The sequence below is a fragment of the Primulina huaijiensis genome, chromosome 17, assembly GCF_012295235.1.
Source record: "Primulina huaijiensis isolate GDHJ02 chromosome 17, ASM1229523v2, whole genome shotgun sequence".
Classification (NCBI taxonomy): Eukaryota; Viridiplantae; Streptophyta; class Magnoliopsida; order Lamiales; family Gesneriaceae; genus Primulina; species Primulina huaijiensis.
In genome coordinates this window covers 15,661,837-15,676,259 of record NC_133322.1, presented here as the reverse complement: position 1 = coordinate 15,676,259, position 14,423 = coordinate 15,661,837, and the positions used below count along the sequence as shown (strand labels likewise).

At 35.7% G+C, this 14,423-nt stretch overlaps 1 protein-coding gene across 1 annotated transcript; it reads right to left on the bottom strand.

Moving 5' to 3' along the window:
• Positions 1 to 9,580: 9,580 nt before the first annotated feature.
• LOC140963505 (uncharacterized) lies at positions 9,581 to 13,380 on the bottom strand. The gene is made up of 6 exons (XM_073422854.1): positions 12,962 to 13,380; positions 11,254 to 11,307; positions 10,680 to 10,760; positions 10,503 to 10,572; positions 10,294 to 10,382; positions 9,581 to 9,989 (listed from the first exon to the last, which is right to left on the bottom strand). The coding sequence occupies exons 1-6, from the start codon at positions 13,136 to 13,138 to the stop codon at positions 9,855 to 9,857; spliced, it is 606 nt and encodes a 201-aa protein (XP_073278955.1). The 5' UTR covers positions 13,139 to 13,380; the 3' UTR covers positions 9,581 to 9,854.
• Positions 13,381 to 14,423: the final 1,043 nt, after the last annotated feature.

Sequence of the window (14,423 nt, the reverse complement as noted above, 5' to 3'; positions counted from 1 at the left end):
AGTAAACAAAAAAAAAGATGATCAATCGCCCCAAACTAATGGCCCGTGCGAGCTAAACACGGGCCTAGGTCCAATCCTAGGGATATGCATGGGATGCAAATGCAACTTTTACATAAGCTTCTAATATTTACATGTCTTCGATCTTCATAATCATCAAGGCCACTATCTTCCAATCTTGAACTTCCACTATACTAATATTTACAAATAAATATCCATGGCAAATAGAGATACATCTCATGGGGTGGGAGCGGGCCATAAACCAAGCCCACTTTATAAATTGATAATTATTACAATCATTCAACACAAAATATCCTAGCATACACCTAGCAAATTGGGCTTAGGATTTTGATCATACTTCATGCATAATATCACATATCATACACCATCAATTAATTATCACAATAATCAATTGATCCAATATTATATATCTTGATCCAATCACTAATCGCCACGATTATAAACTAAAGTAACAAAGTATACAAACTCCTTTGTCTACTTTCACAAATTACTATAAATAATTAAAGTACAATTTCAATTATTTATTTCATGAGAAAATATTTGCAATTTTTGTAAATTTAAATTTAAGGGCCCAAAAAATCATTTTTCACCAAAAACATTTTGGTCCATTTAAATTTCACAAATATGTTAGTCATCTAATGGCCCAACAACTTCAAGGCCCATGACACTTAGATAATCCAAAACACTTTTGAAAACCCTAGTCGTCATCGCCGTCGCCAGAGCTCCGTCGCGGGATTCCGGCCAACTTAAAATTTTTTTTATTTAAAAAAATGGGGCTGTTCGGGCAGCCCCTCCAAAGGGCAGCCCCTCCCCGAGGGGCTGCCCTTGCTGCCCGAAATGGGCAGCCCCTGGGGCAGCCCGAGCTGCCCAAAATGTGGCCAAAAATCGGCCTTCGAAAAATTGTTTTAATTGTCTCATACGGTTAGAAATGGACCTCAACATAATATTATGTATATGCTACACAAAATAGTAAAATGGCTCTGATACCACTTGAAAGGGGATCGATTAAGGTGTCCGGTTGCGCAACGAAAGTTTAAAAAAATTTGTTTCAACAAGAACATGAAAACCGAGCACCCACTAAGTGTGTACCAAATACGAAAACACAAAATATGTCATACATAGTGTGTTTAAGAAATATACCTATCAATCTTAAAAGATTGATATTATGGCTCCAACCAAGTTGTACACACTTGGCTCTTGAAAGGATGACAAATCTACAAGCTTCTCCTTTGAGCACTCATTGCTCAAATATTAAGCCCACCACTAACTAGGTAGATCCCCTCTAATTTTGCACTAGAAAAATTAGAGTATTTTTCTTTTGAAAAGACTTTTCTTTTTTCAACAATTGAAGAAGAAAATTGAAGGAGAAAATTAAGGGAATTTTCGTCCAAGGGGTTGAGGGAGAGAAGGGAAGAAGACTTTTCTTGTTTGTGGAAAAGGTTAAAGCAAAAAGGTGCATGGGCATGCCATACAATTAACTCAAAAGGTGTCTCCAACCCTTCACCTCCCTAGCATGCTTTTTCCCTTGGGCTTGTAACAATTAAAAGGCCCATGGAATTTTATTTAAATGTCCCAAACACATTTGAGACCATTTAAACTTCACTTGATTTAATCAAGCCCACTAGTTTAATAATTATTTCTAATTACTCTCTACAAGGCCCAATGTTATTTAATTAATCCAAAATTTGAATTAATTTAATTATTTGGACTCTACTAGGTCCACTAGTGTTTAATTAATTCAACACTTGAATTAATTTAATTTTCTCCATAATAATGTTTATGAAAATCATAATTTTCAAATACATTATTTATTTGGCCAACTTTTAATTTAGGAACACTTCCACAAATTAAAAGTCGCATTCCCTTTATAGAAGTCATACTTCAAATTTTATTTACGCTTATAAACTCCTTTATAAGCGTTCAACACATTGAACTATTTTACTTCTCAACAGGATCTAGAAAGCTAGTACTTGTGTGGCCCTCAATCGTTCATTGATACAACTAGTCGTGGGTTCACATCTCCATGTGATTCGAACTAAACATGTTCTTATACGAGCATATCACAATTGCTACATTCTTAATTATCAACTCCTTGATAATAAGAACGTCAGAACTCAAGTCTGATAGTACCCGATCAATCATGTTAAACGCCTAGCAGCATCGCTTACATGATTCCCTAGGTATCAAATGATAGTGCCTGCAAGAACCATTATATTATGGTTAGCGTACAGTACGGTCCCTTCATCTCATATATCCCGACCGATTCGACAACCATTGGTATATCGAGAGTTGTCAATGAATCGATACTATGTGTCATGTCGTAGTTGCATCGATGGTATAATCTATGAAACCCCTTTCATAATTACCAACATACTCTGATCAGAGATTTCATACTACATACACATAGGATATCCATACCCGAAGGTAAGCGGTGAATCCCCGACTACAATGCATCGACTCCTATATGTTTCGACAAAACACCCAACCTTGCCACCTGATGACCCCATATGAGTCGGTAAACATGTCAAAGTGCAATGCTAGCACATAGAGTCTCAATGTTGTCCCGGGTCATAAGGACTAATGGTGTACAACCATAAACTAGGACGTTTCCACTCGATAAGTGAGAACCACTTGGAAAGTCCTTTATGGAGGGTTGTTCAGTGCACTCTACCAGGAGCACCTATCTGCATGCTCGGACATCACATTGTCCCCTACCAATGAAACATGGTACTCACATCGCAGATACTAATCTCGAACTAGAGCGGCCTATATCCTTCTTAACGGCGGCTGAATCGACTAGGAACTGTTTAGAATATACAGTATTCCAAATATGAGTTTCATGATATTTATCATATGAGCATCTCATATTCTTTCTACTATTTGTATATTCAATGACTTTATCTATGCAACTAGCATGGGTATACAGATAAAGAAGTGCAAAAACAATAATTTCAAATATTATTAAAATAAAGACTATTTATACATAGAGTTTCATTGTGAACACTCGGCCAACACTTGGCTCGACGTGCACCTACTCTAACAACGGGTGCCCGGATGCGTAACGGAATTTTCAAAAAACATATTTATAATATCAAAACCTAGCACCCTACTAGATGTGTATAGAAAATAACAAAAACACAAAAATGACATTTATAGTGTGTTTACTAATTTTACCTATCAATCATAAAGATTGATTATTGGCTCCAACCAAGTTGTAAATAACTTGGCTCTTGAAGACAATCTACAAGCTTCCCTTGAGCACTCCTTGCTCAAATTCCTTCTTTCCTTCAAATTAGGTCCACCACTAACAAGGTAGATCCACTATAATTTTGCACTAGAAAAATTAGAGCATTTTTCTTTGAGAAGAAAATGTTTTCCTCAACAATTGAAGAAGCAAAAATTGGTGAGAAATGAGGGAGAAAAATTTCGGCCATATTGGGTGGGAGGAGAGAGGAGTTGAAGCTTTTCTTGGTTGTGTAAAAAGTTAAAGTACATGTGAGAGACATGCCTTGTTTATTGAAAAAGTTGTCTCCCAAATCTTCACCTCCCCATGCATATTATTTGGTCTTGTAACAATTACAAAGCCCGTGGACTTTTATTTAAATTTCTCAAATACATTTGAGACCAATTAAACTTTATTTGATTTTACTCAAGCACACTAGTTGAATAATTATTTTCAACTAAGCTCTACAAGACCCAATGTTATTTAATTGATTCAGCACTTGAACTAATTTAATTATTTGGACTCTACTAGGTCCACTAGTGTGTAATTAATTCAACTCTTGAATTAATTTAATTAAGTCCATAATAATGTTTATGAAAATCATAATTTAAAAATACATTATTTATTTGAGCCGACTTTTAATTTAGGAACACTTCCACAAATTAAAAGTTACATTCTCCATAATCCTCTTATAAAAGTCATACTTCTATTTTTCTTTAAGCTTATAAACTCTTTTATGAGCCGTTCAACACATTGAACTATTTTACTTCTCAACGGGATCTAAAAAGTTAGCACTTGTGTGACCCTCAATGGTTCAATGATACAACTAGCCGTGGGTTCACATATCAATGTGATTTGGGACTAAACATGTCCTTATATGAGCATACCCCAATTGCTCCATTCTTATTTATCAACTCCTTGATAATAAGAACGTCAGAACTTAAGTCTGATAGTACCCAACCAATCATGTTAAACGCCTAGCAGCATCGCTTACATGATTCCCTAGGTATCAAATGATAGTGCTTGCAAGAACCAATCTATTATGGTTAGCATACAGTACGGTCCATTCATCTCATATATCCCGACCGATTCGACAACTATTGGTATATCAAGAGCTGTCAAAGAATCGATAATATGTGTCATGTCGTAGTTGCATCGATGATTTAATCTATGAAACCCCTTTCAGAATTACCTCCAACACTCTGATCAGATATTTCAAACTACATACACATAGGATATCCATACCCGAAGGTAAGCGGTGAATCCCCGACTACAATGCATCGACTCCTATATGTTTCGACAGAACACCCAGCCTTGCCACCTGATGACCTCATGAGAGTCGGTAAACAAGTCAAAGTGTAATGCTAGCATATAGAGTCTCAATGTTGTCTCGGGTCATAAGGACTAATGGCGTACAACCATAAACTAGGAAGTTTCCACTCGATAAGTAAGAACCACTTGGAAAGTCCTTTATGGAGGGTTGTTCAGTGCACTCTACAACGAGCACCTATCTGCATGCTCGGACATCACAATGTCCCCTACCAATAAAACATGGTACTCACATCACAGATACTAGTCTCAAACTCGATCGGCCTTTATCCTTCTTAGCGGCAGCTGAATCGACTAGGAACTGTTTAGAATATACAGTATTCCAAATATGAGTTTCATGATACTCATCATATGAGCATCTCATATTCTTTCTATTATTTGTATATTCAAGGACTTTATCTATGCAATAAGCATGGGTGTACAGATAAAGATATGCCAAAACATTAATTTCAAATATTATCAAAATAAAGATTGTTTATACATAGAGTTTAAACATGAACCCTCGGCCAACACTTGGCTCGACGGGCATCTACTCTAACAAATTCATCGGAGTCAAAGTAAAATACCATATCATTGGCAATCTCCAGCTCGACATCTGTGATCTCCAGCTCAACAGCTGCCATGATACATTGGACATTCTCTTCATCACTTTCACTGGACGAAGTTTCTGAGGATGAGGGGTATGAGTCTGAATCTGCCCACTTGTTTTTGTTATCCTCAACTACAAGTACTTTCTGATCCTCCTTCATCTTAAAAAATCTCTTTTCATCCATGGATCCATTCTTCTCACAGGGCTTCTTTTCGTCTTCTATGGTTTGTTACAATCTGCAATGAATTCTACAGTTAAAACAAGGTTGATCATCATTATCTTGATCATTATTATGATAAGAATTAAACTTGGATTTATTATTTCTCATAAATTTGTAAAATTCTTAACAAATAAAGACATTGCTTCATTGTTTATCTGGTCAGCAGATTTCATGCTGAAAGACTCTTCATCGGCTATTAGTGTAGGTGTTGTGGAGGCTAGAGCTTTGGTGGGTTGAGCAGTTGAAGGTTCTTCTTCTGTCTGATCCTTAGCTCGAACTTATTTGTCTAAATCTGAAAACATGTCATGCAACTCAATTTTGTTGAGATCCTTGAACTCCCTCATTGTTATCGTATTCTCATCTCATTCTCTGAACCACTCTCTCATTATCTTAAAAGCAAGTTTTCGGTTAGAGTATTCTTTTCAAGTGAAGCAAGTTCAATTATAATATTACTAAACCGTTTATCAAACTCATTTAAAATATAGTCGGTTTAATCTTTGTATTGTCAAATTTTTTAATTTCCATGCTCAGCTTGTTCTCATTCGTTTGATCGTTTCCCTCGTAAAGCTGGGTCAACTTTTCCCAGATCTTCTTGGCGGTTGAGCAAGTCTTGTTATTGCTGAACATGTTCTTTTCGAGGGTCTTGTAGAGGATGTCTTTGATCATGTTGTCCAAGTTAGCTATTTTATCCTCAGTGGTCAATTCTGACCAATGATTTTCCATAAGTTGTGGTGCACCTTGTTATATGGCTATGGATGTATTAGCTTTAAGAATCTTCATTGGACCATTGGTAATGACGAACCACATGTCATCATATTAAGCGGTTAGTTGTTCCTGCATTCGTATTTTTCAATCATCATAATCTTTTTTTGAGAAATATGGATCTTGTTAAAAGATGTCATTAGAATATATGAATATCAGAGTTTAAAAAAAACCTGCTCTGATACCACTTGTTGGGATCGATAATTGTTTAAAGGGTTAGAGTTTGAACTGTTTGACTCTGAACACTTCATTGATAAAGCGGTCCAGTTAGAAGCATATCTAAGTGATGATCTTTTGAAGGTGTCTGCAACTTGAGCTTCTGATAATGCGATGAGCAGCTTGACTTTTCCAACAGCTGGAACCTGTTAAATACATAATAGCCGCAACCAGACCCTGAAACAGCTCGATGTTTTTTATCATTATCAAAACTTAGGGTATTTCAAACTTTAACAAAATAGACTTTATTTTAGGTCTCACATTTTAGAAAATTCATTCATCAACTCAATTTTACATTATTTTTTAAGAAATCGCATCTTGTTCCAAATAAACATGCCAGAATCAAGAAAATTAACAACAATTACTTTGTGGTAATTGAATGTACTGCACATCATAGAAAAGGGTGTAGATTTTTTAGATCTAATGTGATTCTTACCATGAACCATACATTTAACATAAATTACAAACTATTTCAATGGCTTTGATGCTTTTCGAATCGAAACTTGAGTGATCATCCTTGTATATTAGCGTGTATGGATTGTGACGCCCACATACAGATTTATACTAAGATTCTTACCTCTTGAAACTTTTGCAAATTTTAAGACCTTTGTATCAAGTAGGCTACAATTCATCGACAAGTTATGTATTTCAAGTGTGCAAATTTTGTATCCTCGTGAAAATTTTGTGGGTGACAGCATGTTAGTGCTAGAGTAGGTATCCAGCAAACCAACTTGTAGTTTGGACTTTTATTGATTCTAATGCAAGCTGCATAGATAAAGTCCTTGAATATACAAAAGGTACCATGAAGTCTTTCTCTCAACGTAAGATCATGATATATTTTAAACAAGTTCATAATCGAATCATCTGCCTAAAACAAAGATAAAGGTCGCTTGAGCTCGAGACTATCATCTGTAATGTAAACGCCATGTTTCATTGGCAAGGCCATAGAGATTTCCATTCATACATATGAGTGATTATATGATGATGCACTGAACAACCCTTCCTCGGACTGTCCAAGTGGTTCTCAATTATCAAGTAGAATAGTCTGCGGTTATGGTTATACACCATTAGTCCTTTGACCCGAGACAATGTAGGGGTTATACGTACTAGCATGCTCTTTGATCCATTTTTTGGATCTATTGAGGGTCATCAGCTAGTGAGGTTGTGTGTAGTTTTGAAATACGTAGGAGCAAATGCATTGTAGTCGGGGATTCATAATTTCCCTACGGATAAAGATATCCTATGTGGTCTGATGAGTTAATAGTGCAAGGAATCTCTGATCAGAGAAAAACATGTACATTTTAGAAAGGTGTTTCCTCGGTTGCACATACCATGAAACTATTACTCAAAGATAAATCACATTGTAATCGAATTTATATGCAACTCTCGATATACCAATGGCTGTAGATTCAATCGAGATATATGAGTTGAAGGGACCGTACTGTATGCTAACCATGACTAAAGGTTCTTGCAGGCACTATCAGCAATACCTAGGGGATCATGGGGTGATGCTATTAGACGCTCTTACCATGATTCTATGGGTGCAATCGGAAATAAGTTCTGACATTCTTGATCAATGAGTTGATGAAAAGAATGGGGTTAATTAGGGTAAGCCCGAATAAGAATAAATGTTATTCTGAATCACATGGAGATGTGAACTCACGGCTAACTGTATCCCTAAATCATTGATGGTCACACAAGTATCGGATTTTGTATTCCCGTTGAGAAAGTCAAAGTTCAAAGAGTTTAAATTTGGAGACTATAGTTTGAGGGAGATCAAACAGGATGCTTATAAAAGAGTTTATAAGTTGGCTCCATAGGATGAAAGAAATGGAATTTAGCTTAATTTCTAATTAAGAAAGGAAAGTAAAACTGCATGTTTTTGTGAAAGAGTTCATATACTGACAGCCACCCAATATGGTAAATGAAAATTTAGATCTTCGAAATTTTCATTTTTTATTGTATGAACAAGACGTGTATACTTGATACATTGGCGCTATCGGATCGTCGATCGAGGTTATAATGAGTTCGCAATCATTTATTTAGTGAATTGAGAATTTACTAAGTAAATGATTGTGCTAGTAGTTGTGACTATTAACATCCACAAATTCTCATAAATGTTCTAGAGGTGTCTAGAATTAAATTAACCAATGAATTAATTTTAAAAATTAAATAATGGTTATTTAATTTAGTATATATATACACACACATTTTATATGGTGATATAAAATATGTGTATATAAGATATTAATATATCATGTATTATTAAAAGTTCATAAATCTAGATTATATATATATTTTTTTGTGTGTGTGTGAGTGATTTTTAAAATAATGACATATGTAGAGTCCTAATATCAGAAGGATTAGGAATCCTTGTCGGAGAGTGACTCCTGATCCGATCAGGAGTCTCACTCTATATATACACCATGAGGAGTCATAAATTGTAACGAAACTCTTGCACACAAAATACACAAAAAAATCTCTCATCCCTCTACCTTGAAGCCTTCGGCCACCACAAGAAAGTTAGGGAAGAAATTTTTGGCCACAAAAGCAAAATAGATTTGCTTAATTATTGATTATGAATCAATAAGCACAAAATTCACAAAACATTCCCACTTTTAAAAATAAGGTCTCGGCCATCACAATTCTAGGTGAACAAATTCTCTGTCACTTCCTTTCTCCCACCGCCGCGCCTCCGTCGCTGCATCATTTGCAAGATTTTGGAAATGTGTCTATAGTTTCATCACACAAATCGCTTGTGATTTCTATTGCAATCCAAGCGAGGAAAACAGTTCTCGATCGTGGACCTGATTAGACAATCAAAACCGGAGTTCAGTTCGTAAGAAATTACAAAAAGTTCTATATCCGGTTAAAAACCGGAATAGTTCGAAATCCAGCGTTTTACAGGCAAAAGTATAATTTTAAACGCCTTATTAATAACCTAACAAACATACGACGCCCAAAGACCGTTTCGATTGTCGAAATGTAAAAATTTTAAACTTCCACTGCGTCTTGAGTGCGAAAACATGATGCACCTTGAGTGCGAAAATATGATGTCTCCACAGATAGCTGCGATGATACATAAAAGAATCCATTATAAGTTAATACAGAAGCGTATTACTCAGACATGGACACTCTTTCTCACATCAACAAAGTAAATTATTCATATATTCAAAAGAAAGCGACCTAACCCAGAGTCAGCCAAATTTTGTAAGCAAGCATGTTTTAGAAAAGAATGCAGGTATTGTAAATATGAATAGTGAGTCATAACTTCTCACATAAATATAGTGACTCTAGCAAAGGTCTTTTACTACATTCGTACTTGTACTCAATCTTCAGTATCCCGTTCCAAGAATCTAAAATATATGGAAGTCTAGATTCGTGTTCGACTACAACAGACTCGGATCTTTCGGTGCTGGCCAAAACAATAACACAGAGTACATGACTTTAGTTGATAATTGAAGCCAAAGCTTTTTAATAAAATGGAACACACAACTCTAACGGGCTTTGAGTTCATCCTCAAATTTAAGCAGTCTTTCCTGGAGAGGCTTCAAAAATGATTTCAAATCCTGACTGATCCGCTGCTTCTCTTGGGGCTTAAAATCTTTGTCTTCGCTAAGTCGTACTTCAACCTGCAAAATAAGACATAAATTTCACCAAATTGGGATCTTGTTTCAATTGGCTTAAGAGAAAAGAAGATGAGAAACTTTTATAGTAGTATCACTGTTCCACGACCACATGGGCTTGTGAGAAAAGTTCTCAGTGATTTATATGAGTATACATAATATCTCCCAACAACATGAATCAACAATTTACAAAATTGTTGCTAATTGATATTAATCCCATAGAGTCTAGCTAGAGCAGAACCGGAACATTCCATTTCTCTATTGTTCTGAGTTCCTTCCAACAAGGTTAAAGCATTTATGTATAGTTTACCTGCAAGTCGTCTAATTCACCAAAAGTGAACTCAGGAACGTCTAGGTGCCCTTTGACCTTCTTATTCTCACCTCCGATATGCCATTCCCCTAATTTCAATTTTTTTCATAAATGCAGATGTCAGAGATAGTATGGGGGAAATGAAAAAGCATGAAATAAGACTTCAGAATTTCAGATCAAATCCAAAATAGTGAAATTTTAAGAGTTACCTTTCACATTTAGTGTCAGCTCATAGGTGTAGCCAACACGTTTTTTATTTCGAACAGTGACCAAGAAGGCCTGCGTCACACATTTAGATATGATAAATAATTCTGTTGGTTGGTGTCAAGAGTCAGGGAATCAAATAAATATCATCTCAGACATCTAATAATTTTGCAAGAACTAACATCACCAAAGCATTTTGTAACTTCCGTAATTTCTGCTCTGCCACCAGAGAACTCCAAGGACCCCACAGATTCGAGCAACTCCTACAATCAAAGAAGAATATTATAATGCAACAGCACAGGGTATCGAAATGTTAGCAAACCCTACGTAGTTTTTAAACTAGAAAAAGTTGGAAATGAGTATTGAGGATAAGCCAAAATGGTTGAGTTACATATGGGTGGTGGCTTCAAGAACTTGCACTGGATTTCAAATAACAATTATAAATCTTAAAAGTCAATAAGTCTAGCATATTTGTTCTAAAAAGATGGTTTTCCAAGATTATATAAATTTAGTTTTGATATGCATCACAGTATCTGATCTCATCATCAATAGATATCACATTTTCAGTTCAACCTATCATCTTAAATCTTTGATAAACACAGAGACTGATCCATCCCACCAATGTCGATTACAATTGGCAGCAGGTTCACATAGAATTTTTTATAAAATTGATGGATATAAGAAAATTTACTTGTAGTCTGTGACAAAATCAATATATATGTTAGAAAAGATTTATAAAACTTAATATATCCAAACCTTAATCCTATCACTTGCCCATGTATTTAGATTTTTCTCCTCCCATGTTCCAGCCTGCAAACAGAAAATAAAATTTAGAAGTATGAAACAAACAAAAATGGTCTTTTACCATAGACAAACAGCAAGGCAATTCTTATTGATTTAACAGAAAGCATGAGACCTAAAGCCTGAATATTCCTTTGGCTGACAACAGAAAACCTAGACCTATGGCATCAGACAATAGCAACTGCAACTTAAAAAATGCACCCAAGGTTACGCTAGGCAGTGCAGGCAGGTGCAGACGCCTATACTCTGTTGCCTTCTGCTTTTCTCTGGGTCCCTTTTCCTGATCTTGGGATGTGATTGGGATCAGACAGTCAAATCCCTGTTGCCCCCTCCTTGGGGCTTTTTTGGTTATATTATGCTGGATTGTGTTTGCCTGTTGTTTTTGCCTACCGACTTTGTTCGCACATTGACTTTCCAGTAGTTTGCGGTTTTTTGGGACACAGCTCTCGTACATATTTTGACGGATTTGCCCAGCCCAGGATCGATGCTTATTGAAGGATCTTCCTTCGACCTTTCCTGAGTTTATAGTTGCTGCTGCTGATGTCTGACTTGCACAGGATGACCGTCTGCTCTGCTCCTCTACACTGTAGTTGTAGATCTTTTGACTATTTCGCATTTTGTTTAGGGCTGCCAGTGGATTTATTAACTCACGTTGCTCTAGTTTGACTGTTATTATGATTTTATTTTATACCATTTTGAGGAGGTCCTGGCCTAGTCTCCCTCTTCCTTTGGGTTTTTCAATTAAGCTCTTTTATGTTGATATACAGGTAGGGGTTTGCCAAACCCTCCACCATACTGGCGGTGTTTTCTATAAAATAAAATAAAAATGCAGCCAAGTCTGCAATAATGGATATTGAAGGGTCAGTTAAAATGCCATTACACATATTGCATATGGAGGACAAACAGATATTAATTGAATATCCTTGTTTATGCCGTAAAGGATTCAGAAAATATATGGCCATTGGCCAAGAAATAACCAACACCACGGACCATCCAAAAAAAGAAAACAGAAAATATAAAAGTCCAAGCGGAAAAAATGGTCACGGCACCAAAAATGACTCCAAGTCTCTCTGTAGACTGAAAAGTAAATAAATGCAAAAATTCACATTCATTGACAAAACGTAAAGGAGAAAGAGATGAATGACCCCCAGGTAATTCAAGTTCTTTATGGGCAAAAACAGCTATCAAGGGACATTTCCATGTCCTTGTGCTAGTTCAGATTGAAATCTAAAAAGTATCTAAAAGAACATCTTTATATTTTGAAGTCTTCATTTTAAACTATCAAGGATACAGCTAAGTATATTCTTGTAAGATTCTGAATAATCAAGTGTTGTAAAGGATTCTTTCATCCTTTGTATCATAAAAGAGAGCCATAACTTGCTAAACCTATGGGATTTCATAGCAACAAAGATTGAAAAATTCTTTTTTTTTCTTTAGACCAACATATTCAAACATTTTAACGCTGCTTCGGGGGGTATTGAGAAAAGTGCAAATTCAAATGAGCAAAAGCTTTGTTACATTTCACAAACATTACCTTCGATTACCAACCTAACGCCAACTGAAATTCTCAAATACTTGAAAGCCACAAAAGAAATCAACAAAGCATCAAACAGAACAAACATGAAAAATAAGAGCTCTTGTTCATTTTTATGTAAAAGCATACTCTATTCCAAGCAGACCCGAGATGGGTTTGGCTGGTTTGCTTGCAAAAATCCGCCGGGTCAATCTTCTTGGGCGTGGGCAAAGGAGCAGCATCGCGACCCGCCTCCCGCACCCAATACGTGTAGGAAGCCGATTCCGCCTCCTTCTCAGCCGAAACCGCCGCTGCGCCTCCCTCCATTCTCACCGATCAAATATGGATCAAATGTTAACCGAAATGAATGGTAGATGAGGCAATCGATGGATGATTACAAGAAGATAATTCGAAATTTAGATCAATCAGCTTGAAATGGTATGATCTGAGGCTAGGGAAGCAGGAAACCAGAATGCATGCCGCCGATTCCAAGATTTGTGGTGCGATTTTGACTCCCTGCGAATTGCTGACCAAAAAATTGTAGCGCTGACTGCTGGGGTTTTCTGGAAGTTTCGAGTCGGTCTGTTTTCGGCCCAAATCAAGAATAGAGGGTTGGACCAAATAAAAATTTCCACAAATTTTGATTTATTTGAGTGAAATAAAAAATTAGGTATAGTAGTTTTATTTTGCATGGAAAATTGAATAAGTAGACAAATGTTTAATTAAAATTTTGTATTATAAACATTGGATATTTGTGGAATATTAAAACAAATACACCAAACTTAGTTACTTTAGGATTTTACTGTAATTAATAATATATCAGCAATCAGATACACGTGTTACATGTGTAAAATAATACATAAATATTATGAAATTTATGCGTGATAAATAATTTTTTTTAAAGTATTAAGTTTGGTTAAGTTATTTTACAAAATCATCACGATACGATTGAAATTGATAGAGAAAATAAAAAAGTTAAAGAGATATTTATGAAAAATAATTTTTAAAAATGATTTTTACGTTTATCTAGCTAATTTTTCTCAATATTTGAAATTTATTTGGAGATAGATACTGAATAAAATATGGAATTGAGCGGTCAAACGACATTTTTCGAATTATAAAAAAGTTTCACCAACATACAAAAATTGATTAGTATAAAAAGTTTTAAATAAGTTATAATTGATAGATTGGAAATTTTGATAACGATCATACCAAATAGACCAAGTTAGTAAGTAGTAACTATCATGTTGAATCGACGCTACCCACAAGGATATTGCCCCAATCCATACATCATCTGATACGTGATATTGCTTTACAGCTATTGGACTTATGGGTAGAAATAATTTTTTTCCTTGAATTGTAATAAATATTAACCCCCCACAAACCATGGTTCGGTCATAGTTGAGAAGAGTGGTAAATATTATTATCTCCCGGTGGGTGGTGGTGGGTTGTCGGCGACGTACTGAGATGGGGAGGTGAAATTCGAATTTTGTTGGTCGAAGTTTGAAAGAGAATTTGAGAGCTACCGTGAAAATTTTTAAGAAAAATGGTGGGAGTCCCAAAATTTTGAATGGGCATAGATCTAGATCGAGCGCGAGATCTAAAGTCTAAA